The sequence below is a fragment of the Lemur catta genome, chromosome 8 (assembly GCF_020740605.2).
Source record: "Lemur catta isolate mLemCat1 chromosome 8, mLemCat1.pri, whole genome shotgun sequence".
Lineage (NCBI taxonomy): Eukaryota > Metazoa > Chordata > Mammalia > Primates > Lemuridae > Lemur > Lemur catta.
In genome coordinates this window covers 16,358,024-16,382,247 of record NC_059135.1, presented here as the reverse complement: position 1 = coordinate 16,382,247, position 24,224 = coordinate 16,358,024, and the positions used below count along the sequence as shown (strand labels likewise).

Genomic DNA, 24,224 nt, shown 5'->3' with positions numbered 1-24,224 from the left:
GCTTCTGGTAGCTCCGTGGCTTGCGGCAGCATGACTCCAGTCTTCACAAGGGATCCTCCCTCAGTGTGTGCCTCTGTGTTTTTATAAGAACACCAGTCATACTGGACAAAGAGTCCACCCTGCTCCAGTGTGGCCTTATCTTAACATCTGCAAGGATGCTCTTGCCAAATAAGGGCACACTGTGAGGTGGGGGGGAGCGGTCAGGATTTCAGCATAGGAATTTGGGAGGACACAATTCAACCCCTAACAGATGGGTCTCACATTCTGAGTCCTGGGGCACACATCACATGCTCTGTCTATGCACAGCTGACTCCCACGCTGGGACTTGCCCTGTGAGACTGGGAGGATAGCACACCCCTCTCAGTGAAAGAGGCCTGGAGCCGTTCGATGGCTGTGGCTGAGACAGTCACCTTCCATACACCCATATGACGCCCAGGTCTGTCAGCAGTCTACTTCCCGCTGTGCCCATGGCAGGTTAAAGGGCCTCCCTGAATCTCCATAATAGTAGCCGCCCCCATTACTATGCCTGAGATGAGGCACAGCACAGAGAGAGCTCCCCTGGCACAGGCTGGGAGCACAAAGGCGAGTGCATGTCCAGCAGATCCTAGCTCTATCCCCCCCGCCCCTCCTAGCAGGGCTCTGCATGTAAGACATCTTTCCTTGGCTTGAGCTGACATCCAGTTGAGAACAGAGGTCACAGAGGGTAAAGTATCCAAGGACATGGCCCTGTCCCTCCATCCCTCCTGTCCACTCCCCCGCATTAGCCTTCCCTACTGGCCATTCCACCTTCTGCCCATGGGCTCCATCCCCAGTTTTCAGCCTCTTAGGTTTGTGCTGAGGATTCAGGGCTGTGGCTTCAACAGATGTGTGTGGAGGGGCTATTATGGGCATGGCGTTGTGCTAGGTCCCCAGTTTCAGTGATACCAGGGCACGGTCTGATTGGGGGTCCAGTGGCTCCTCTCAAAGACCTTTGCCCTTGGAAAATGAGACATGACCTCAAGTGGTGGGGGAGAAGGGGTAGGAAATGTGGAAACTGAGCCACAGAATCTTAGAGTTGGATGAACTTTGAAACCCCCCTATTGCAGGCTCCCCTGGCTACAGATGGGGAAACTGAGGCCCAGGGAGGGGAGGTAATGTGCCAAGGTCAAATGTTGGGTGGTGCCCGGCAGCAGAAGCCAGGCCTCTGAGGGGAACAGAATGTATTGGAACTGAAGGGGGAGGTGGCGGGTGCTTCCACGTGTCTGTGAGCTCCCTTCCCAAGGCCGGAGGGGCTTGCGTCTGCGGAGGGGGTCGCCACCAGGCTCTTGAGTGGAGGGGAGGGAGGCTGAGAGCAAGGTGGGGGAGTGAGTGAATTTGGGGGATTGTGGGAACTTAGGGCCGTGCACCCGCCCCCAGCAATGCGTGGGGCGCCTGGAGAAGGGGCGTGTGGGCAGGGAGGGTCCTGCGGGGCCCGCGCGTGGGGGCCGCGCCGGCCGGGGCGGGGTGAGTCACGGCCCGCCCGCTCCCATTGTGCGGCCCGGCGGCGGCGGAGGTGCGGAGCGAGGAGGTGGAGCCGCGGGCTGCGGGCTCCGGCGCCTGCGTCTGCCCCGCCGGCCCGGCTCTGCGCGGCGAGGGGCGGACGGGAGCCCGGTGGCCGCGCTACGGAGCGAGCGGGGAGGGACATGGGGCGCGGCAGCCCACCCGGTCCCCGCAGGCTCCGGAGCCCCGAAGTACCGCGGGGCGGGGCGCGGCGCACCAGGCAGGGCGTGGGCCCCGGGCTGCCCCGGGCGGGCGTGGCTGGGCCTCGGAGCGCGCTCGGGCCGGGTGCGGGGATCGGCTCCGGGGCGGGGTGCGCCAGTGCGAGGATCCTGAGCCCGCACTCCCTCCACCCCCCAGGGCTCCCCGCTAGGCCTCCGCAGCGGCCCCTGCTTCTCTCCCGGCGCTCTGGGCCCTTGATGAGCAAGAGCCTCCCAAGCCGCCTCCCCGGCCATGGCCAACGGAGTGATCCCGCCGCCCGGGGGCGCCTCCCCCCTTCCCCAGGTGACTGATGGGTGCGGGGGTGGAGGATCTGGGGGAAGAGGAGGGGAAGAGACCCTAAGAAGGGAGAGGCGACCTCTGGCCGACCCTGGGACGCCCCCAGATCTGGTGATGGAGCTTGGCTGGGGAGCATGGAAAAAGAGGCGGTCTCTGTTGGTATATTTCGGATGTGTGGCCTCCTCTCCTTGCCCAGCCCTGGGGCCTAGAGAGGGTGGTTCCTGGGATGCTGACCCAGGCTGGGATGGGGGCACAGAGGAAGGGGCTGGATAATGATGGAGACTGCTGGGTCCCCACCCCCAGCTGGGGCTTGGGGTTGGAACAGGTGTGGGGTGCTCACAGGTCAGGAGTCCTTAGGAGAGGCTGTCTCTGCCTGCAGGTCCGGGTGCCCTTGGAGGAGCCCCCTCTGGGTCCAGACGTGGAGGAGGAGGACGATGACTTGGGCAAGACCTTGGCTGTGAGCAGGTTTGGGGACCTCATCAGCAAGCCCCCGGCCTGGGACCCTGAGAAGCCCAGCCGCAGCTACAGCGAGCGGGACTTTGAGTGTGGGTAGCCTGGGGACCCCTAGTGTGGCCGCCTTCACTACCATCACTTTCATCGCCACCATCACTGCGCTCACCTCCAGCTTGGTCACCCAGTGCCATCCTGTGCTGGACACTGTGCTGGACTCTGCTGGGCCACCATGCCATGTTAAGTCATCCTGCCTTCCTCACCCATCGCCTGTCCACCTGCCAGGGGAGCCGGGCCCCAGACCAGGGGGATCTAGGGAGATGGGCCTGGGCCCGCCCTTGGTGACCTTCATCTTCATCCTTGTCCCTGCTCACTCTCTCTTCTCTGCCACCTTGGCTCCCCTCAGCTCCCCCAACTCTGCCTTTCCCTTTCCTGCTGTGTCACGTCGTCCCCCCAGACCCTCTCATGACCTTCCCCCTCCATCACTTCCCCCCAACTCTGCCCAGCCTCACCAATGACAGGCGCGTGGACACAGGTGTTGGGGGGGGCCTGGCCCTGGAGGAAGGCCTAGGGTGCCCTTGTTTGAGGCCTTGAGCTAGAATAAGGTGTGTGTCCCTCGGGCAGGGAGGGGCCCCCTTCTGCTGTGGGGGCCCCAACCGGCTCTCCTGCGCCCTCAGTTCACCGGCACACATCCCACCACACCCACCACCCGCTCTCGGCGCGCCTGCCTCCACCCCACAAGCTGCGGCGGCTGCCCCCCACCTCTGCCCGGCATACCAGGAGGAAGAGGAAGAAGGAGAAAACCTCTGCCCCACCCTCCGAGGGGACCCCTCCTATCCAGGAGGAGGGGGGAGCCGGAGTGGATGAGGAGGAGGAGGAAGAGGAGGAAGAGGAAGGGGAATCTGAGGCAGAACCTGTGGAGCCTCCACCCTCCAGGTCCCCACAGAAAGCAAAGGTAGGGCTCTGCGCCTTGGACGTGCAGAGGGGAGGGAGGAGGACGTGGGAGGGGGCCTGGGTGAGGCTGGGTGGGGGGTTAAGGGCTGAGTGGTAGGTCGGGGCTGGGGTCCAGGGCACATTCTGTTTGCCTGCAGTTCTCCATTGGAAGTGACGAGGATGACAGTCCAGGCCTTGCGGGGAGGGCTGCCTTCAGCAAGCCCCTGCCCTCGGTGGGCCCATGCTCTGACAAGAGCCCCCAGCACTCGGTCAGGTACTGGCCCCAGCACCCATTCTGCAGGGCCCAGCCCAGCCCATAGCCGTGGGGCCCAAGGCTCCCAGCAGTCACCTAGATCCCAACCCTGAGGAGTGTCCCCAGCTCTGACCAGAGAGAAGAGGACAGGATGGGGGGGCTTCCCATCCACATGATTTACAAGGAGGAGAGAACGAGGGGAGAAAGAGCGCAGAGTGAAGAAGTTAGTTCTTCAGGAGGGACTGGCAGACTGAAGAGGAGGAAGGGGAGAAGGCCAGAAGGAGGGACCAGTGGGACAGGATGGGGAGGGACAGCCCAGGTGAGCTTCCTTTCCTGCCCAGGAGGGGCCTGTGTCTCGTGCTTAGGGGTCCACTTCAGGCCTTCCCCGGGCTGGGGGAAGGTAAGGGAACCCTCTAGCCTGGGCCTGTCAAGTCCAAGGCTGCCATGTTGCCTCCCCAGCTCCCCCAGCCCCCGGGCCCGGGTCTCCCGAGTGGCTGGGGAGAAGAGCCGGCCCTGGAGCCCATCGGCCAGTTATGACCTGCGGGAGCGACTGTGCCCTGGCAGTGCCCTGGGCAACCCTGGTGGTCCGGAGCAGCAGGTGCCCACTGATGAGGCCGAGGCCCAGATGCTGGGCTCTGCGGACCTGGACGACATGAAGAGTGAGTGTGGCAGCCCCTGTGGCCCACTCTGAGCGCTCCCCCACCCAGGGCTGAGTTCCCTCTGCAGTATCCCTGTCTGCTGGAGTGTGGCCAGTGACAGGGAACTCACTACCTTACCAAGCCACCTCTCTGATTGTCAGAGCTGAGATTTTCCTTTCTGACCTCTACCCTTGGGTCCTGATTCTGTCCTCTGAGTCACCCCCAGAACAAGGCAGCTCCACTTCCCACATCATTATATCCCCCTCCTGAAGGCCCCTCTTCTCAGGGCAAACTCTTCTTGTCCCCTGGCTCTTTAGTACCCCCAAACCAGCCCCTGAGTCTGAGCCCCTCCTCTAGGCCGGGCCTCTCTCTGTGTCAGGGCCCCTCACTCCTGTCCCATCACCCTTGGCCGGGCCTGGCTGCGATCTCGGCACATTCCTTCCATCTTATCAGTGCCCTGGTTTCTATGCCACCTGTCATCACTCGTGGGGCTCTGTGCCCAGGCCAGGGGCATCACTGGTCTGCCCTCCTCCTTCTCGGAGCCACAGTGTGTGGGCGGGGTGGGGGGGAGGGGAGGGCTTTGAGCTCAGTACGTCATGGAAAGTTGCCAGGGCCTGAGGACAGGGACAGGAACAATCCGATGGCAGCAGCAGCAGCAGGATGGGGGGGTCGGGGGAGGGCGTGTTTACAGGCCCAGGGTTGGGGCTGGAAGCAGCAGGGAGCAGGCTTGGGGACTAGGGAATCAGAGTTGGGAGGCCTGCCACCTCTAGCCACCTCCAGCTCTGGTTGGACAGAGACCACCCCTGTCCAGGCTCCCACCTGGCAGGGGAGCCAGGGTGTGGGAGGGAGCAGGGGCTGAGGCCTTGGCAATTGCGGGAATGAGCCCGCTGGAGGAGGTCACAGAGCCCAATGGGGCGCTGAGCCCTGGGCCCGGAGATGCAGAAGGCCAGGGCCCTGGGAGGGATCCAGGCCCCAGCCCTCGAGACTCGCTGGCCTCAGAGGACTTGGAGATGTTTGTGCTGGACTTTGAGGACTGGGGCCTGTGGGAGTCCATCAGGGGCCAGCTGAGCCCCACGGCAGAGGCGGCAGCTTGTGAGTAATGGGGTCGGCCTTTCCCCAGCTGCCGGCCTGGGGAGGGGCAGCGGGAGCAAGGGAGAGAAGCCCTGCCCGAGTCTGCTGGGCTGTGTACCCATGGGATGGGGACATGGGTGCCAAGAGGGGCACAGGGAAAGTGTTGGAGGCTAAATGCCTAGGGACTTGGTGTCAGTCATGGGCCCCAGAGCAGGGGCAGTGGCCATAGCAGATGCTAGAGGGTCTGGCTGGGGCTGTGGACTGAGTCGGGCTCTGTCTTTTTATTGCATCCTGGCCAGTGGTCCCCGTGTGACTCTGGGCTGGTCCCCCTTTCTGAGCTTCATTCACCCTTCTTGTCAATGAAATGGCCATGTTGGATTATGCAGTCCCATTGGTGTGGTCCCCTGGTGACTGGGGCCATCACCAGTTAGACAGGTTGGGCAGAGCAGGGGGCTGGAGAGGCTGGGCCATGGCCTTGAGGCCCCAACCAGACCTCTGGGACCATCAAGCCCACCTTCTCCGCAGGTCACCGGCTGGAGGACAATCCTGGAGTGCGCCGGCACTTAGTGAAGAAGCCGTCCCGGACCCAGGGCGGGAGGAGCAGCCCCAGTGGCCTGGCCCCCATCCTGCGCAGGAAGAAGAAGAAGAAGAAGCTGGACCGGAGGCCTCACGAGGTCCAGGACGCTGGGGGGTGGGCCAGTGGCTTCCTCACATCCCTCGGCCCGGAGCCCTCTTCTCCCCTCCTCCCAGCCTGGCCCCGTTGCAATGTCCTCCACACCCGCCTGCCCCACCTGGTGCCCCCCAGGCCCTTACCCTTGGCACCTACCGCAGGTGTTTGTGGAGCTGAACGAGCTGATGCTGGACCGCAGCCAGGAGCCCCACTGGCGGGAGACCGCCCGCTGGATCAAGTTTGAGGAGGACGTGGAGGAGGAGACCGAGCGCTGGGGGAAGCCCCACGTGGCCTCGCTCTCCTTCCGCAGCCTTCTTGAGCTCAGGAGGACCATCGCCCACGGTAGGGCCCTCAGGCCTGGCCTGGGCTGCACACCTTCAGGGCCGCAGAGCTCAGCCTGTGGCAGGCTGCTCGGCTCCCGGGGCCTACTCCAGATCCAGCCGCCCCCTGGGAACCATGGAGTCCAGTTGCCTAAGCAGCCCAGAAGCTCTGAAGGGCAGGGCTGTGCACTGGCACCTAGTACTGGCCCTGGCGCGTGTGGGCGCTCAGCACACGTGCAGTAAACGAACAAATGACTTCCCCTTCCTTGGCGAGGTGGGGCGATGCCCCCACTCTATGCTCTGTTCTTGCCCCTCTCTCCCTGGCTGGCCTTGGCAGTGGGTAGCTGTGTATCTGCCTGGTGCATTGGAGCGCTTTGCTCACCCGGCATGTTTGCCTGGCCCTGGGGGCAGGGCAGCATGGAGGACTGTGCCCCTCCCCCGACTGTGCCCCTAGGAGCTGCCCTCCTGGATCTGGAGCAAACCACTCTGCCAGGCATCGCGCACCTCGTGGTGGAGACCATGATCGTGTCCGACCAGATCCGGCCGGAGGACAGGGCCAGCGTCCTGCGTACCCTGCTACTGAAACACAGGTGTGGGGTGGGGCACCCAGGAGGGCCTGCCTGGTTCAGCTGCCCTTCCAGGAGCACAGCCTCTGCTGAATGGCCCCCAGCCTCTGCTTCAGTAGTGACGGGGGGCTCATTTCTCTCCCACCTTCAACAGCTCCGATCACTAGAAAGTTCTTTCTTATACTGAGGCAGAAGGAATAGAGGCCTTGACCCTCCATTGTCTCCTCCATCTACCACGGGCCTCTCCTCCTAACCCACCTTGCCCTGCTCTTCTTCTCTCTAGCCATCCCAACGATGACAAGGACAATAGCTTCTTTCCCCGAAACCCATCGAGCTCCAGTGTGAACTCAGTCCTGGGGAATCATCACCCAGCCCCCAGCCACGGCCCTGACGGTGTGGTGCCTACCATGGCTGACGACCTGGGGGAGCCAGCCCCGCTCTGGCCCCATGACCCCGATGCCAAGGAGGTCAGTGGCCTTGCTGACTTGGGTCGGGGGACTGAGCGGGCATCCGGTTTTAGTCAAGGTTCTTGATGACTTCATTCAGTGGTCTGGAAAGTGGGATGCCTGGCACGTGCTAGGCATGTGGGGGTCCTATAGGACACAGGGGAGGTGTGAGTGCCATGGTGGAGCAGACCCCTGCGGGGCATCTAAACACCAAGATGAGACCAAGGTGGTAGTGGGGGGCCTACAGGAGGGGTCCAGATCTCAAGCTGGTCCCTCCCAATGTGGGGCTACGATACCGACAGCCTGACCAGGCTGGGGAGGGGAGAGCAGGGCCCGATCCGGGTCTGGAGCAGGGGCTGGAGGGCCTGCCACGGCCTCCAGTCTGGGTCCCAGCCCTATTCCAGTTCTGCGTCCTCAGAAGCCCCTGCACATGCCGGGGGGAGACGGTCACCGGGGGAAAAGCCTGAAGCTGCTGGAGAAGATCCCTGAAGATGCCGAGGCCACCGTTGTCCTTGTGGGTGAGGAGGGCCGGGCGCTGGGGCAGGGTCTGCGGAGTGTGTGCCTGTGCCAGTGGCCTGCTCGTCTGGAGCTCTGCCCTGGAGGCTGCCTCTTCCATCTCCAGCCAGGCCCCTGCCTTGCCCTGCTCTCCCTCACAACCTGTCGTATCCCCAGCCCTTTCGTTCCCAGTCCCCTGCCTGCTTCCTGTCCAGAGTTCTGCGGTCTTGGACTGAGCCTAGTCCATATAGCACCATTGCTAGAATTAGAAAAAAGCAATCCTTCTTTAATACCCTTCATTTCTGCCTGTTGGTAAATTGTAATACATACATAAACACATACTGAAATCCCTTTAGATAGGGATTTCCTTGTGCAGTGCACAAGCTGCTTAACTGTTCATGATAGCCCCAGATGTCCCCGGGGTCCTCTAGAGCCTGGCTTGACTGCTCCCCTGTGCCCAGTGCCCTGTGTCTTGCTCTTTCTGCAGGCTGTGTGCCTTTCTTGGAGCAGCCGGCGGCAGCCTTCGTGCGGCTGAGTGAGGCTGTGCTCTTGGAGTCTGTGCTTGAGGTTCCTGTGCCCGTCCGCTTCCTCTTCGTAATGTTGGGGCCCAGCCACACCAGCACTGACTATCACGAGCTCGGCCGCTCCATCGCCACCCTTATGTCCGACAAGGTGGGACTCGGGCTGGGCTCTCTAGGCCTGTTCTCCTGCACCCTGCTTGTTCCCTGTCCCTCTCATTGCCCACAGTGGTGCCCAGGGAGGCACGGGTGCTAGGGGCCCCCTCTGGGTGGAGGCCCTGCCCTGGGGGGCGGTGGGGAGCTGTTGGCCCAGGGGAGAAGAGGGAGCCCTGGGCTGGGGCTGTGGGAGGGGGTGTGACATAGAGGGAGAAGCCCAGAGCCCAAAGCTTTGGATGTGATATAAGACTTGAACGGGAGGGCTGGATATGCTGGTCTTTGCTGCGGCTTCTCTTGGGATTGGACAGGAGGGTCATCTAGCCAGCGGCAGTGTTCAAAAGATTTATCAACCTATAGGTGTGGGCACTGTCCAATCAGAGGGTTCTGGAGGGCCCTGTTATGCCAGGTGTTACCCCTTTAGTTTCTGTATGGGGAAAGGTCTGGAGTCTTCCGGGGCACAGGAGGGCATCCTGGGGTTCAGGGCAGTGGCTGCTTGTGGGCCTGCAGGGGTGTGTCAGCATTTTGACCACCTATCCTGCTGGGCTACACCAGTATATATGGCTGAACGTCCACCCTGCCTCTAGCTCTGTGACCCGACACCTCCTCCCTGAAGCCCTCTGCCCAGAGCCTCCCTCGTTCCATCCCTGAGAGTCGTGGCCCTTCTGTTGCCCCCAGCTGTTTCATGAGGCTGCCTACCAGGCCGATGACCGGCAGGACCTCCTGAGTGCCATCAGCGAGTTCCTGGACGGCAGCATCGTGATCCCCCCGTCCGAGGTGGAGGGCCGTGACCTGCTGCGCTCCGTGGCTGCCTTCCAGCGCGAGCTGCTGCGGAAGCGGCGGGAGCGCGAACAGACCAAAGTTGAGATGACCACCCAGGGTGGCTACACAGCTCCTGGGAAAGGTCAGACCCTCTGGGGCCAAGTCCCCCCAGCACACACACACTTCCCCATCCCAGGCCCCAAGGCTGTGACCCTAGCCCCATCCTGACTCCCCAAGTCCTTTGTGTGTTGCTGCATCCCTGACCCCGGGTCTCTGTGAAGGAGGGAGGGTCGTGTTCCAGCAGGCTCTTGTTCTCCCAGAGCTGTCCTTGGAGTTGGGGGGCTCTGAGGTGACCCCTGAAGATGACCCCCTGCTGCGGACGGGCTCAGTGTTTGGGGGGCTTGTGCGGGATGTGAGGCGCCGGTACCCGCACTACCCCAGCGACCTGCGGGACGCCCTGCACTCCCAGTGCGTGGCCGCCGTGCTCTTCATCTACTTCGCGGCCCTCAGCCCTGCCATCACCTTTGGGGGGCTGCTAGGTGAGGCGCAAGGGCTCGGGGAGTCGAGGGGCTCCTGCGGTCACTCTAGGGGCCCAGTGTCACTTGCAGAGTTTCTGGGTGAGGGTGTCCCAGTGATCACCTCAGGGGGCCAGTGGTTAGAGGGGCTAGGAAAGGTGTGAACACTCAGGGAGCTGCTGGGGCAGGAGAGCCCAGGATCATTTTTGGGGGGCTACAAATGAGAGGAGGTGGGAGAGGTGCAAGGGGTGGGGGACCCTGTGATCGCCTTGGGGGTTAGTGGGGAGGGGCTGGGAGGAGTAGGGTAGGGAGGGGGCTCATCTTGCTCTGGGGGGGCTGCTCTGCTCTCATTGGGGGCCCCAGGATGAGGAAGGGGGCAGGTAGAAAGAGCCAGGCCAGAGCCATCCTGCTGGCTTGCCCGCCCCAGGAGAGAAGACCGAGGGGCTGATGGGCGTGTCTGAGCTGATCGTATCCACGGCTGTGCTTGGTGTCCTCTTCTCGCTGCTGGGGGCCCAGCCGCTGCTTGTGGTCGGCTTCTCTGGGCCGCTGCTTGTCTTCGAGGAAGCCTTCTTCAAGGTGAAGCCCTGCCCTGCCCAGCCCTCCCGCCTTGTGCTCTTCCTCGCCCAGGGGATGGGTCCCTGCAGTCTCCTCCGACCCATCTCCCCATCGGAGTTCACCGCTGCCCATCCCACAGGGCACGGACCCCAGGGCAGACCGCCTGTGGGTAACCACCCCCTCCCCGCCTCCAGTTCTGCCGAGCCCAGGACCTGGAGTACCTCACTGGCCGGGTGTGGGTTGGCCTCTGGCTGGTGGTCTTTGTCCTTGCCCTGGTGGCCGCCGAAGGCAGCTTCCTGGTCCGCTACATCTCGCCTTTCACCCAGGAGATCTTCGCCTTCCTCATCTCACTCATTTTCATCTACGAGACCTTCCACAAGCTCTACAAGGTGGAGGTCCAGAGGGTCTTGGGGTGGGCGCGATGGGGGCTGGCAGGGGGTGGAGGGGACAAGGAGGGGGCCTGGCTGGGTGTGGGTGTTGGGGGTTGGGGACAGCCGGGGCCAGGTGTGAGCTGAAGGGAAGGGGTCAAGGCCCAGAGGGCACCAGGCCAAGGCCCCAGGCAGCTGGGTGGAGGTGCGAGATGAGGACACACCTGCACAGGTATGTGATGGAGTTGGGGTTGCTGTCAGTGCTGAGCGGTCAGAGTTGGTGTTGGGGGTCCTTGGGTCACCTTTCGTAGAGGGCTGTGTGTGTGTATGTGGTGTAGCCGGATATCTGTGTGTCACTGTTGTCTGTTCAGGTATGTGAGGGGCCACCCTCTCTCCCTCACAGACATACCGATGATGATGGTGCAATCAGGTCACTTGCCCAGGTGAGTGCTAAGGCATCCTTGTTATCCACACACAGGTGTTCACAGAGCACCCACTGCTGCCGTTCTACCCCCCAGAGGGGGCCCCGGAGGGAGCGAGAGCCTTGGAGGCTGGTCCGGAGCTGAATGGCAGTGCCCTGCCCCCCACTGAGGGACCGCGGGGCCCGAGGAACCAGCCCAATACGGCTCTGCTGTCCCTGATCCTCATGCTGGGGACCTTCTTCATCGCCTTCTTCCTGCGCAAGTTCAGGAACAGCCGCTTCCTGGGTGGCAAGGTGCGTGGCTCCGGGTGTGGAGCCCCCGTGGGTCCCGAGTCCTGCTGTCACTGCCAGGCTCTGCTCACAGAGAGGCTGCTCCCCTCCTCCCCGGCAGCCCGTGGGCCAGAACCACATCTGGGCAGCCCCAACCCCGAGAGAAGCCTCCTCCCAGGGTCTTCTCGCTCTTTGCTTACAGAGTCTAATTAAGACAAGACAATTAAGACAAGAACGCCCTCTCAGGCTGCGCTGGCACCCGGGGCAGGGTGGTGGTGGTGGTGGGGTTCGAGAGGCTGGTGGGGGGACTCCTGGCTCCAGCTTGGGCCAGGAAGGGTCGGGGGTGGCAGGTCCCCTGTGAGTCTGCTGACCTCGCTTCCTTGCCCTGACCGGGCGCACTCAAGGCTCGCCGCATCATCGGGGATTTTGGCATCCCCATCTCCATCCTGGTGATGGTCCTGGTGGATTACTCCATCACAGACACCTACACACAGGTGAGTGAGCCCGAGCCCGTGGCAGCGGGTTCTTTTCCCAGGGCCAGGAGCGGGAGCCCACCAGGTCAAGATCAGGGCAGGAATCTGGCTCTCCTAGTGGAGTGGCCACGCTGGGGGTTCCCAGCTGAGGGGCTCCCCAGGGAGTCTGAGCCACCTGTGATTCCGAGTGAAGAATCCAGGAGGAGCAGGTGTGGGGCTGGGGGCAGAATGACAGGTCTCCCTGCAACAGGTACCCTGAAGCTCAGGGGCTCAGGGGGAAGGCGCTCATTTCCCTGCCCTCTATCAGACCCTTGTAGGGACAGTGAGCTTTTGGAGGATGCAAAACTAATTTTCCCCAAACCTATTCACACCCAAATTCCCCAAAGTCCTGGTCCTGGGGACACAGCGTGGTGGGAACAGCTGCTGCAGGGGCTCCCTAGTGTGGGGAGGCTGTGTCCCTGAGCCCACTCTTCCTTCCTGCCTGCAGAAGCTGACAGTGCCCACGGGGCTCTCAGTGACCTCTCCCGATAAGCGCACATGGTTCATCCCACCCCTGGGCAGTGCCCGTCCTTTCCCGCCCTGGATGATGGTGGCAGCCGCCGTCCCTGCCCTCCTGGTCCTCATCCTGATCTTCATGGAGACCCAGATCACGGCGTGAGAGGGCTGGGGGCGGTGGGCCGGCTCCCTGGCTCCTTGGCTTGGTTCCAGGGTGACAGCGGGAAAGTCGTTATTAGCATGGGGGTGCTGGGTGGGCGAGAGCCTGCTGCAGGCCTTGAGGAAGGATTGGTGTGTTGGGGAAGGAGCTGGAGGAGCAGCGGAGGGCAGTGGGGTGGGGCAAGGGCGTGGTCTCCCTGTGCTGGGATGACATGGTGTCTGTCTGTCGCTGCCACTGTTTGCAGGGTGGCTCTTGACAGTCCTCAGATCTCTCTGGCAGTGTTTCTCTCACCCAGGGATGCTCACATGCGTCTGTCTCAGTTTGGTTAAACCACAAGAACGTGGTGAGATCTGGCATCTGGCTTTTGTGGTGCTTTAAATATTCACAGTATGAGAATTTGGCTCAAATTTGCTTCAATGTGAGAACTTCAATTTGGGAACTTAAAAGAGGAAGCTGGTAGGCCCTGGGAGAACTGTTGGCTGTGTAGCATGCCCCAGCCCCCACCACCTCATCTCCGAATGTGTGCCTGTCCCTGTGCCTGTCCTGCTGCCAGCCACCCCACCCCCCACCTTGTCCCTGCAGGCTCATCGTCAGCCAGAAGGCGCGGAGGCTGCTCAAAGGCTCCGGCTTCCACCTGGACCTGCTTCTGATCGGCTCCCTGGGGGGGCTCTGTGGGCTGTTTGGGTTGCCCTGGCTCACGGCCGCCACAGTCCGCTCAGTCACCCACGTCAACGCGCTGACGGTGATGCGCACTGCCATCGCACCTGGCGAAAAGCCCCAGATCCAGGAGGTGCGGGAGCAACGGGTCACCGGGGTGCTCATCGCCAGCCTCGTGGGTGAGACCCGGCCTCCGGCTGCACACCTGGTGTCTGGGACTCCACGGCCCTAGATCCCCTCTCCATCCCAGGCTTGACCCAGGTCCCTTCTGAATCTCCCAGCATGTCAGGTCTAGTTTTCGCTCTGACCCCCAAACCTACTTCTTCCCTGAGCCCTTTCCTGCTTCTCTGTCCGGCTCCCTCTTCTCTTGTTCATGGGCATGAGGCCAAGCTACTCAGTCTGATGGGTCCGTGTCCCCCCACCACCAGGCCTGTCCATCCTTACAGAGGCTGCCTGAGGGGGCAAGTGGGCCTGTGTCACCTCCTCCAGGGCTGTCCATCCTCATGGGGGCTGCCCAGGGGTTCAGGTGGGTCTGTGTCACCTCTCCAGGCCTGTCCATTGTCATGGGGGCTGTGCTGCGTCGGATCCCATTGGCTGTGCTCTTTGGGATCTTCCTGTACATGGGGATCACATCGCTGTCTGGGATCCAGCTGTCCCAGCGTCTGTTGCTCATCCTCATGCCAGCAAAACACCATCCTGAGCAGCCCTATGTGACCAAGGTAGGGCCAGGAAGCATGGAGATGGGGTGATGAAGTTATGGGGAGGGGACCCAGAGGGGTCCCTGGGCCTGAGGTGGACAGGAAGAATATGAAGGATTAAGTTGGGACCTGGGGAGCCAAGGTCCCAAAGATGTGGGTGGGAGCTGGAGTGCTGTGTGGTGAGGCTGGGTGGCCGTTTCCCCAGGTGAAGACGTGGCGGATGCACCTGTTCACCTGCATCCAGCTGGGCTGCATCGCATTGCTCTGGGTGGTCAAGTCCACGGCGGCCTCACTCGCCTTTCCCTTCCTGCTGCTGCTCACTGTGCCTCTGAGGCATTGCCTTCTGCCCCGGTTCTTCCAGGACAGGGAGCTGCAGGCGGTAAGGGGTGGTGGCTTGTGGCAGCAGTATTGGGGTGGATGGGCACTGGGTTTCAGTCTCTGCTGGGCCATCTGCTAGTCATGTGACCTTAGGCAAGTTATTTCACCTTCTAAAATCTTATTTTCATTTGTATGATGGGGGCAATAATATATTCTACCTTATAGGTGTGTTGGGGGGATTAAGTACGCATCCAGGTAAAGGCCTTAGGGTGATGGCGTGGTACAAGAGGAAGCACAGGGCTGCTGCAGACAGCTGTGCAGTTCGTACCCTGACCAAAAGGGAGTGAGGTGGCACTGAAACCCACCCTGAGCCCTGTTTTTGTCAGCTTGGGAAAAGACATCGTTTTGCAATTTAGCCATACTCAAACATGGTATACAAAGGTAGCGCAGCAACTAGAAATTGCTGTAGGAAAGAACTTCATATGTAATAGCTGCTCATTATTAATATTATTATTAAACCAGATGTATGGAAGGTGACTTGAAGGTTTTGGCCAAGGGAAATGCTCCCCTGGGGTCATAGTTGCTGCAGACAGGAAGGGCTGCTGATAGGAGGAGGAGTCTGGGAACAGGAGGGGATGAGTCCACTTCCCTGCCACTGCCAACCTTCTGTTCCCTTCTGCAGCTGGACTCGGAAGACGCTGAACCAAACTTCGATGAGGATGGCCAGGATGAGTACAACGAGCTGCACATGCCCGTGTGATCCTTGAAGATGGTGCCCCTTAGAGACCCCGACACCTTAGGGATCAACTCCTGAGCCCTACGCAGAGCCGAGCCCCAGGGCCGGGGGGCTCCTCATGACCCAGAGATGTGCCTGGAACCACTTCTGATGCCAGGGCTAGAGCGGTCCCCTGACTTCTGCCCCGGGCATTGACCTCGTCTAACCTTTCACAGACCAGACCGGCACAGGCTTTGAGCTCATTATAACCACACTCCTTGTCGTGTGTCTGCCTCACTTTCTTGGTTCCATCTCTGGTTTCTCAGGTCATACTTATCCATTGGAATTGGAAGAATTCTATTTTCGGGGTCATCAAAACCAGGGAGAGGTTTGAGTCAAGGACAGAGTCCTTGGGGGAAAGAGAGAATCAGGACCACAGAAGGTCAGAGCTGGGCCTTATCATCATCCCCCCCCCCCCCCCCCCCCGCCCCAGACCCCCTCGAGTACAGCTCAGGCCTGGGAGGCTCAAGGTCTGTTCAAGGTCATGTGCCATTTAATCTAGACCCTGCTTAGAAAGGGGAGGGAAGAGGGGAGAAGTTGCTCCATTTTAGCTACTAGGGAAATCAGAGCCTCTCCAATGGTTGTGGGGCTACAGAGGGGACTGGAAAATGTTTTTCTTCTTTTCTTGATCCCTGGTGTTCGGACGAGCAGAGACAGCCCAATCCCCTAGACGCCAGCGTGGTGCTAGATTTGGGGTCCCTGGACAATTTTAGATTCTCCTGGCTTAAGAGAGGCAGTTCTAGGATTCCTGAGCCACTCCTTGTGCAACAGTCTCTGTTTTGCTAGAAATAACCTGGGAGCCTAGAGGAGGGTGGAAAAAGGAGCCCCTTGCGTCACAGTTGCTAGGCAACCAGCTGCGTGATGGAACTGGTCGTCCTTGTGCTGCCCTCTCGTGGCCGCGCCCGCGGGCTGCAGGCTCCGTCGCGACAGAGGAGCAGCAGCACTGCCACCTGGTGGGTCCGCTGCGATCAGAGCTCCCGTTCGCGGGCATTCAGTCCCTCCCGGGGAGACAAGCTGGATCCGGGAGGTTCCGTGTTGTTCTGCAGCCCGGGCGGCTCTGAGCAGCCTGAACACCGCGAGCCGGGGATCCCTCAGCCCCACATCGGCCGTTTCCTCCGCAGCTGGCCCTGCTTGTTCCTTATCTTTTACCCGTTTTCCTCCCAGGTGTCAGGCCATCAGCTAGTGCCCCGAAGCTGGTCAGGAGGGAAGGGACGGACCACTGTGAGGCTGTTTGTTGTGTTCCTAAGGAAGAGACGAGCCCTTCCAGCTGTCCCGGATTACCACCCAGGTTTCAGCATTTCGTTCCAGCCTGCCCCTTGGTCTCTGGCGCCGCGGTGGCCTCTAACTGACTCCCCTGGCCCATGTGAGGGCAAGATCCCCTTTCCCTTAGAGTGGCCAAGGCTAGATGGAATTTCAAAGCCACAATCAGACGCAAAACCTAGAACAGAGACGCGTGCAGAGCAGATTCCCAACACGGATGGCAGGGGCCGCTCACAGACCCCCGGGCTGAGAGGCTTTGCACGTGGGAGCCCGGCTCCTTCCCCGAGCCCTGCTCCCGCTCTGGGCCTCGATGTCGTGGGCTCCCCTGTTTGGTCGGGGTGGGGGGGTTTCCTACACCCCCCAAGAAGGAACCCGCTCTTTGCCAAGCCCCTGCAAGAAAATGGCAATCTGAGCCCGGAAGGCTTGACTCTTCACTGGATGCAGGCTGTGTCAATCATCTCTGCTTGGCAAATAGCTGAGGACTGGGGGTGTGAGAGGCGGGGGCTTTTGAGTTCTGGTCCTGGCTGATGGGTCCGGTGGCCTCCAGTAAAACTAGGCTCCAAGGCCGAGCAGTAGTTGAAAAAACTTCAAAGAGCCAGAAAAAGCGCGTGTCACCCAGTGAGGAGAGAAGTGAGCAAGGCCTGAGAGCCTGGAGCTTTAGAAACCTCTTTACCGTCTCCCACGCCAAGGAAGGGCAGCTGCGGTTTAGGAAGTGCGGGAGGCAGAGTTGGCCAGAGCACACCCTGAGGACCTGTGGAGGGTTTGAGAAGACCCAGGGGGCTGCAGCGACCCAAAAGGGTGCCAGGATGGGTACCTGGATGGATAGGAGAGGAAAGGGAGGTGGGATGACAAACCACACAGCAAACTCATAGAAAGGCAGCCAGGCCTGGCCTGGGGCCTGGTGATCAGAGAACATGTCATCTGGGGACATTCAGAGTTTGTCCTGAAGCCTGTGTAGCCCCTGTGTTTCCTCTGGCTTTCTCTTCACCGGGCCTCTGGCCTTATCCTCTTGGAGGGCTGGGCCCCTTGATCAAGGCCTTCTTCAAGGTGTTTTGAGGAGTCAGCAGACAGTAGCAGCTGCCAGCCCTGATGGCACAGCTCTGGGGGATGTGACAGCATAGTTACGAAAAAGGAGACAAAGGCCATGATATTTTTGAACTGCTAGCCCACTGCCATCCGTTCTGAACTGGAAGTGGCTTGTGGGGTGGGATGTGCAAGGTGTCAGGGGACCCTTCTGATAAAGACATCCAGCCCATCACCATTTTTTCCCTCCCTTTGTGGCTTTCTGTGCCGGGTCATGGCTGCCCAAAGCTTTCATTGTCCCCAGACAAGTTCGAGCCCACTTCAGGCCCAGAGGAGTGCTAGCTCATTCTTTTACTTTGGGCAAAGAGGGCGGCTATCATTTCCTTGATCATGCTGCGGATTTAGCTCACTCAAGATGTCTGATATCCTCATGACAGCTTCTGGCTGTCAGAGCTCATAGACCATCTGCTCGGGTTGCCCTGGGCCCCTCCTTTAGGGCACAGGATGTGGCAATAATGTGTCCCGTTTGGCAGCCTGTGTGACATCTCTTCTTGTATTGTATCAGGTGACTCAAATAATGATCATGCCTGTTGACACTTGGAGCTCTCAAAGGGAATTCTGAGCAGCAAAGGAAAGGTGAAACAGAATTCAAGGGCACTTGCGCCAGGCACTGTCCGTGCAGCTGGCGATGAAGCTATCGCTGAAAACAACAATAAAGCAGGTTCTGGGCAAGCACTGAATGGTGGATTGAATCCAATATTGCAAATGAGGAAATGCAAAGTGAGGAATTTGGTTTCCAGATAAATAAATTATATAGTTGTGACTCACCACTTGTGCAAAGAGCAGATTCCAATATTTGTAGAATTTATGTTCTGGAAGGAAGATTTAATATTTGAGACTGCTGCTGGGATTACTTTTAATTTTGTTGGAACTGTGTCTTTTTATTGGACAATGCTTTGTTAAGTGCCGACTAAGCAGACAGCCATTGGGATGTTCTCTGGGTGGTGGATGAGTCATAGTTGGATTTGGGGGACGTGGAGGAGGAGCAGGGAGCTCCTTAATGACCGAGGTTCCTGGCACAGGGCTCAGGACCATGGGAGATGTGGGACACAGAGGTGGGGCACAGCTGGAGTTGGGGGTGGGGCTGGGAGCTCACAGCTGGTGGAAGGATGGTGGGGGAGCATCCAGGAGGGCCCAAACCAGACGTTCACTCGAGGGTCATTAGCATACCTTGCCACACCCCTCTCTTGCTGCACACCCAGCCTAGGCTGCCAGACGGGCAGAGGCCCTGCCTGAGCCTTTTGTACCCCAGTGCCTCCCAGGTGCCTGGCCCTGGAGTGTGTGGAGGGCATGAGAGTGAGCAGTGACAGAGGAGGAAGGACACAGAGGTCGCAGACTCTGTCCCATTTAGGATCCAGTGAAGGCCAAAAGTGACACCAGTAGACCTTTTAAAGAATTCTGAAAACGTTTTGATTCTCATGTTTGTTGGTTTCCATCACAGCTGTCACTTTCTCTGTGGCTGCTGGTAATAATATCCTTAAAACCCAAAGAGGCGTTGTTGGCTTCTTTCCTGGCCAGCTGGAGGGAGAGGTGTTGGCAATGCTACATCCTGCATACCAGGCTGATGAGTAGACAGTGGCGGTGGGGTGCGGGGAAGAGACAGTGCCGCCATCGACCCCAGGAACTGCAGGAGTTAAGATGGGGGTGTATGGGGAGCTGCCCTGCCTGAGAGCTGGCTCTGGGGCTCGAGCCAGCAGGAGGGTCCCATGGTCCATCTTAGCTGTCCAGTTCCTACTCCACCTGTGCTCCTTAAAATACTAATGACAGAGGGACTAGGGCACCTTCTTTGTTCTGATGTTTGGAGGGCCTGCCAGGTACAGGGCATTGTAGGCACTTTGGTGGGGGTCCGGGGAGGTTGTCCTTATGCCCAGTCTTCTCTCCTGCAGTCTCTGCCCTCGGGGGCCCAGCCCTACCCCTTGCTCTAGGGCAGTGTTTTGTGGGATGTCCTGGGCCCCGTCTACCTCTGAGTCACCTGAGGAACTAGATGAAATTGCCAACTCCTGGGCTCTAGCCAGCCCACACTGGTATTTTTTAGAACATCCCCTCCCTCCACCTTCCTCTTAAACCCCTGGAGATTCTACTATAGAGTCAGGGTTGAAACCATTGTCCCAGACCAATATATTCTTTTCCATGGATGACTTCCACCTCCATTCCCACTGTAGTTGAAAGTTATTTCTTATTATTGCTTCTCCTTATCATGGAAATACAAATACACAGTGTGCATATTTATTTTAGAAAGTAAGCTTGAGAGCAGGAACCATGCCTATTTCCATTTATCAAGCAACAGAAAGGGCTGTATGCAGCACGTTCTAATGTTTGGGCTGGTTGGTTGGGTCTGTGACTGTGAGCGCCTCCCTTGCTCTGCTGGTTTTGTTGTTGATGTCATTGCAGTTGAGTGGCTAGAACATGGGGGAGTCAGGAGTCCTGGGTTCTAGTCTCAACTCAGGTAGTAGTTAGTGACTTTGCTTATGTTGCCTCATCCTCTGGGGGGGTTAAGAATCTGGCTCTAGTGCCTCCTGCATAGACCTTGTTCTTCCAGCAGACCTTGGCCATGGCAGTGCTTGCTCAGGAAGGAGGACAGGCAGAGGCTGTAGTGCTAACAACCTCTTTGCAGAGTTACCAGGCTTAGAAAGCTTTTCCTTTAGTCTTGCCAGTTTGAAGGGAGCCTAGATCCTGGGAAAGCCCACTTTTTCATTCTCAGGGGAATCAGGAACTCAAGGACCACAGAAGTTGGTGGGGTAGGCAGGGTAAGGGGGTGGGACTGAGCAGTGACCTTGGGGAATGATCTCAGGGTCTCAGACAAAGCTGTGAGAGATCACCAGAACTCAACTAGATAAAAATTTAGCATCTGTTCGAGTTGTGTGGTGCTAGGAGATAAGAAGCATATGAAAAGAACCCAGTATTCTTTAGAGGTAGATGGACAAATATATAGTTACATACCTTAGGGCGGCGGTCCCCAACCATTTTGGTGCCAGGGACCGAGTGGTTTCATGGAAGGCAATTTTCCCACAGACTGGGGCAGGGGTGGGGTGGTGGGGGGTGGTGCGGAGCTCAGGCTGTGCTGGGAGGCCTGTTTCCTAACAGGCCATGGACCAGTACTGGGCCATGGCCTGGGAGTTGGGGACTGCAGCCTTAAGGAGCAAATCAGTACAAAATCAGGTGTGGGGCCTGGATGGGAGTCATGGCCTCGACTCTGGCTTGACGGTTAGTAATCACCCAGCCGCATCCAAGGGACTGGCCTACAAGGCCACCTCCGTCTTTAAGTTGGAAAGTTAGGAGACTGGAAGTAGGGCTTGATAGGGCCATAGGGTTGCCAGCTTGATCCAGTCGGCATCCCACCCACCATCTCTGGCCGGTTAGCAACCTCAGCTGAGAAGGAAATGATCTCCCTTGTGGGTAGACATTTTAGTAGCTCTGGGAAAATTTAAGATTAAACACACAATTGTTTAAGGGAATCAAACTATAATTTTAATATTTTCAAGTTCAAGAATTTGTGCATATATATATATATAATAGTTTATGTATGCACAATTTTAAAGAGAATTTGGGCATGGTGGCTCATGCCTGTAGTCCCAGCTACTCAGGAGGCTGAGGTGGGAGGATCACTTGAGCCCAGGAGTTCAAAGTTACAGTGAGCTATGATCAGGCCACTGTGCTCCAGCCTGGGTGACAGAGTGAGAACTTGTTTCTTAAAAAACAAAAACAAAAACCAAAAGAACAAAAACCAATTTGGCCTATTGGAATACTAGATCACCTTTAACATTAATATTTGTACTTGAATAATTGATTGAGATTTGTGATTTTAAGTTGAAATATTTCTAAGTTTACATATAGTTTGGATATTTAAGAGAATTTAAGGTTCACCATGTCTTACATGCTGAATTTATTAAATCTATAAGAATCGCTTTCGTACTCGGGAAGGTTTGTCAGTCAGATGAAGTGCTTAAAAAGCAACTGAACATATTAAATTTTTAAAATGCCATTTAAAATGGTAAAGAGTCTTAATTAACTAAATGTGTAAATGGGACTAAGCATTAATCAAAAGCCTTCTCAAAGTGACTGCTAATATTTGCCAGACTTATAAATAAGATAATAAGATTCCTAAGCTGATTTTAAAAGCTTAAGGAAGAGCTATAAATTTCTAAATCTATAAATTTAATAAATCAAATACTAATTTTCAAACACCAAGTAAACCTCAGAATGGTCTTTTCAGTGCACAAAAGCCACCCTCAAGGACATAAAACACTTTCCTAACCAGCGAGTCTTCAGCAGTGCAGGAGGAGGGAGGGACGTGGAGGGGGGAAATAAGATTTTAGTGCTGTCGGATTGTCTTGTTCCCAAGGTCAGGCTAGAGAGTGTCTTCTCCCCAGTGCCAAATTGCTCATCTCACAGGAAACACTATAATTAAATGCATGCTCACTGCATGGGAGAGTCAGAATTGCTGAGGAGGGTATTTGGCAACTAAGAGAGCAGGTTAAGTCGTGATGGCTTCGGGCTCTCAGCAGTCCCTTTCAGTGAGCACTTCTAAGTTGAGTTCTACTGTTCTGTTTGCTGTTAGTTAGTCCTCAAATAATTTCCCCTGAGCAAGAATAAGGACATTCTGTGGTAGACGCTGAGGTTTTTGTTTCCCAGGGGATTTGCCGCTGAGAGCTAGCAGGAATTTTTATTTGCACCCAACAGAAGCCAGCCTTAGCCGATTTAGGCAGAAACAGGGCTGTTGAAAAGCCACTCACAGAACCGCTGGGAAGGTATAAGAGAAGCCAACCCAGAAGGAATGTCGGTCAGAACCACGGTCAGAGATACGCTACAGAAAAAGTCTGGTGAGAATGCTGCTGTTGCCACTGAACATGAGATGCCACCCACCTCGTGGTGATGGGGGTCTCCCCTGCCTGGTATCACTGCCACTGCTGCCTGTGGAATGGCCGCCAGGAGGATTCTCCACAATCCTGCTTCTTTGCATCTGTCCATCACTAGTGCTTGATTCAAGGTCTCAGGTGAGTGCACCTGACTCACCAAGCCTACGCCACGTGCCTGTGCCCAAGCTGCCAGGAGGCTGCGGAAGAGGTGTGTGGCATTTCAGCTTCTGTGGTGGGAGGCGGGCTCTGACTCTGAGACTCGGACTGGTAGTGTGTTGGAGCCAGTTTACCAGAGCTTCTTGTACAAATTTCAGGGACTCATGAGGTGGTTGTCAAACACAGCCATTATTAAAAAGTAAATTACAGTAGATGTACTTGTTCCTATTCCTTCTGCAAAGTATAAAAGAAACATAAGACTCTGAAAAGAGGAGAGAAGAAGCCAGACCAGCCAGGGGTCTTGGAACTCACATCAGTCAGTTTCTTGAGTTTTCTTCTTGCCAAATATTTCCCAGATTTGGAGCTGAAGAAATTGGCAACCCGGAAATGCTAATAGGTGCAGATAACAACAACAAAAGCCCCAAGAAAAATCTGCTTTTTCTTGCCAAAGAAGGAGGAAAGAAGCAACATAGCAAGACAGAAAACTTTCAGACAATAACCACCAAACACCACAGAAAAACTGTGTCCCCATCTCCATTCAGGCCAACAGAGGGTAAATTGGAAGCCTGGACTTCCAACCCTGAGAAACGGTGTCAAGGCACCTCAGCACTTATGATGGGTTGGTGTCGTAGAAGGTCAAGTAGATCCTGGGCTTCTGGCCCCACCTGGAAGTAATGAGGCAGCCTTCCTCCTCCGCATGGGATGTATCAGAGGAGGCCTGGCAGAGAGTCCAAACCTTCACCATCACTCAGCAGTAAGAGATAGAGTGGGACACTGTATAATGATAAGAATCAATCCACCAAGAAGACATAGCAATACCAAATGTATATGTACCACACAGTAGGGTTGCAAAATATGAGAAGCAAAAACCGGTTGAACTGAAAGGAGAAACAAATTACAATTATAGCTGGAGACTTCAATACCCCTCTCTCAACAATAGCTGGAACAACTGATAGGTAAAATCAACAAGGATATAGAAGAATTCAACAACATTAACCAATGGAATTGAACCGACATTTATAAAACACTAATCCCAAAACATCAGAGCACACATTCTTTTCAAGTGGTCATGAAACATATACCAAGATAGATCATATTCTGGGCCATAAAACAAATTGCAACAAATTTAAGAGAATTGAAATAGTACAGAGTTTGTTCTCTGACCATGATGAAATCAAACTATAAATCAGCAACGGAAAAATAATAGAAAAATCTCCAAACACTTGTAATCTAAACAATATATTTTAAATAATCCGTGAATCAAAAAGGAAGTCTCAAGGAAAATAATAAAAGTTATTGAACTGAATGAAAACAAAAATATAACATGTCAAAATTTGTGGGACACAGCTAAAGCAGTGCCAAGCGGTAAATTTATGCATTAAATGCATGCATTAGAAAACAGAAATATCTCAAACCAATAATCTAAGCTCCTCAAACTCAACATTAAAAGACCAAACAATCCAATCAAAAAACAGACAAAAAGCATGAAGAAACATTTCACTAAGAGGCAAATAAGCACATGAAAAGATGTTCAACCTTATTAGCCATTAAGGAAATGCAAATTAAAACCACAATGAGGCTGGGTGTGGTAGCTCATGCCTATAATCCTAGCAATTTGGGAAGAGTTCAAGACCAGCCTGGGCAACAGGGAGACCTCATCTCTACCAAAACAAAACAAAACAAAACAAAAATTAGCTGGGTGCGGTGGTGCACACCTGTAGCTCCAGCTACTCAGGAGGCTGAGGCAGGAGGAGCCCTTGAGCCCCAGAGTTTGAGGTTGCAGTGAGCCATGATTGTGCCACTGCACTCTAGCCTGGACAACAGAGTGAGACCTTGTCTTAAAATAAAATAAAATGAAATAAAGTAAAATAAAATA

At 56.9% G+C, this 24,224-nt stretch overlaps 1 protein-coding gene across 1 annotated transcript; it reads left to right on the top strand.

The window, feature by feature from the left end:
* The first annotated feature begins 1,818 nt into the window (after window positions 1-1,818).
* Window positions 1,819-15,219, top strand: SLC4A3 (solute carrier family 4 member 3). The gene is made up of 22 exons (XM_045558992.1): window positions 1,819-2,019; window positions 2,393-2,558; window positions 3,141-3,418; window positions 3,555-3,670; window positions 4,109-4,308; window positions 5,884-6,032; window positions 6,190-6,370; window positions 6,803-6,938; window positions 7,198-7,381; window positions 7,779-7,878; window positions 8,343-8,527; window positions 9,205-9,430; window positions 9,609-9,827; window positions 10,231-10,379; window positions 10,553-10,747; window positions 11,205-11,441; window positions 11,822-11,911; window positions 12,378-12,544; window positions 13,128-13,381; window positions 13,752-13,921; window positions 14,106-14,279; window positions 14,901-15,219. Exons 1-22 carry the CDS (start codon window positions 1,969-1,971, stop codon window positions 14,976-14,978), a joined length of 3,705 nt encoding a protein of 1,234 aa, XP_045414948.1. The 5' UTR covers window positions 1,819-1,968; the 3' UTR covers window positions 14,979-15,219.
* Window positions 15,220-24,224: the final 9,005 nt, after the last annotated feature.

What these genes read in the sequence shown, in the direction of transcription:
- SLC4A3 (XM_045558992.1), top strand. Translation starts at nt 1,969, where the DNA reads ATGGCCAACGGAGTGATCCCGCCGCCCGGGGGCGCCTCCCCCCTTCCC. An exon ending in CAGCGAGCGGGACTTTGAGT is followed by an intron (nt 2,559 to 3,140) that starts GTGGGTAGCCTG and finishes CTGCGCCCTCAG; the next exon opens with TTCACCGGCACACATCCCAC. An exon ending in CTACACAGCTCCTGGGAAAG is followed by an intron (nt 9,431 to 9,608) that starts GTCAGACCCTCT and finishes TTGTTCTCCCAG; the next exon opens with AGCTGTCCTTGGAGTTGGGG.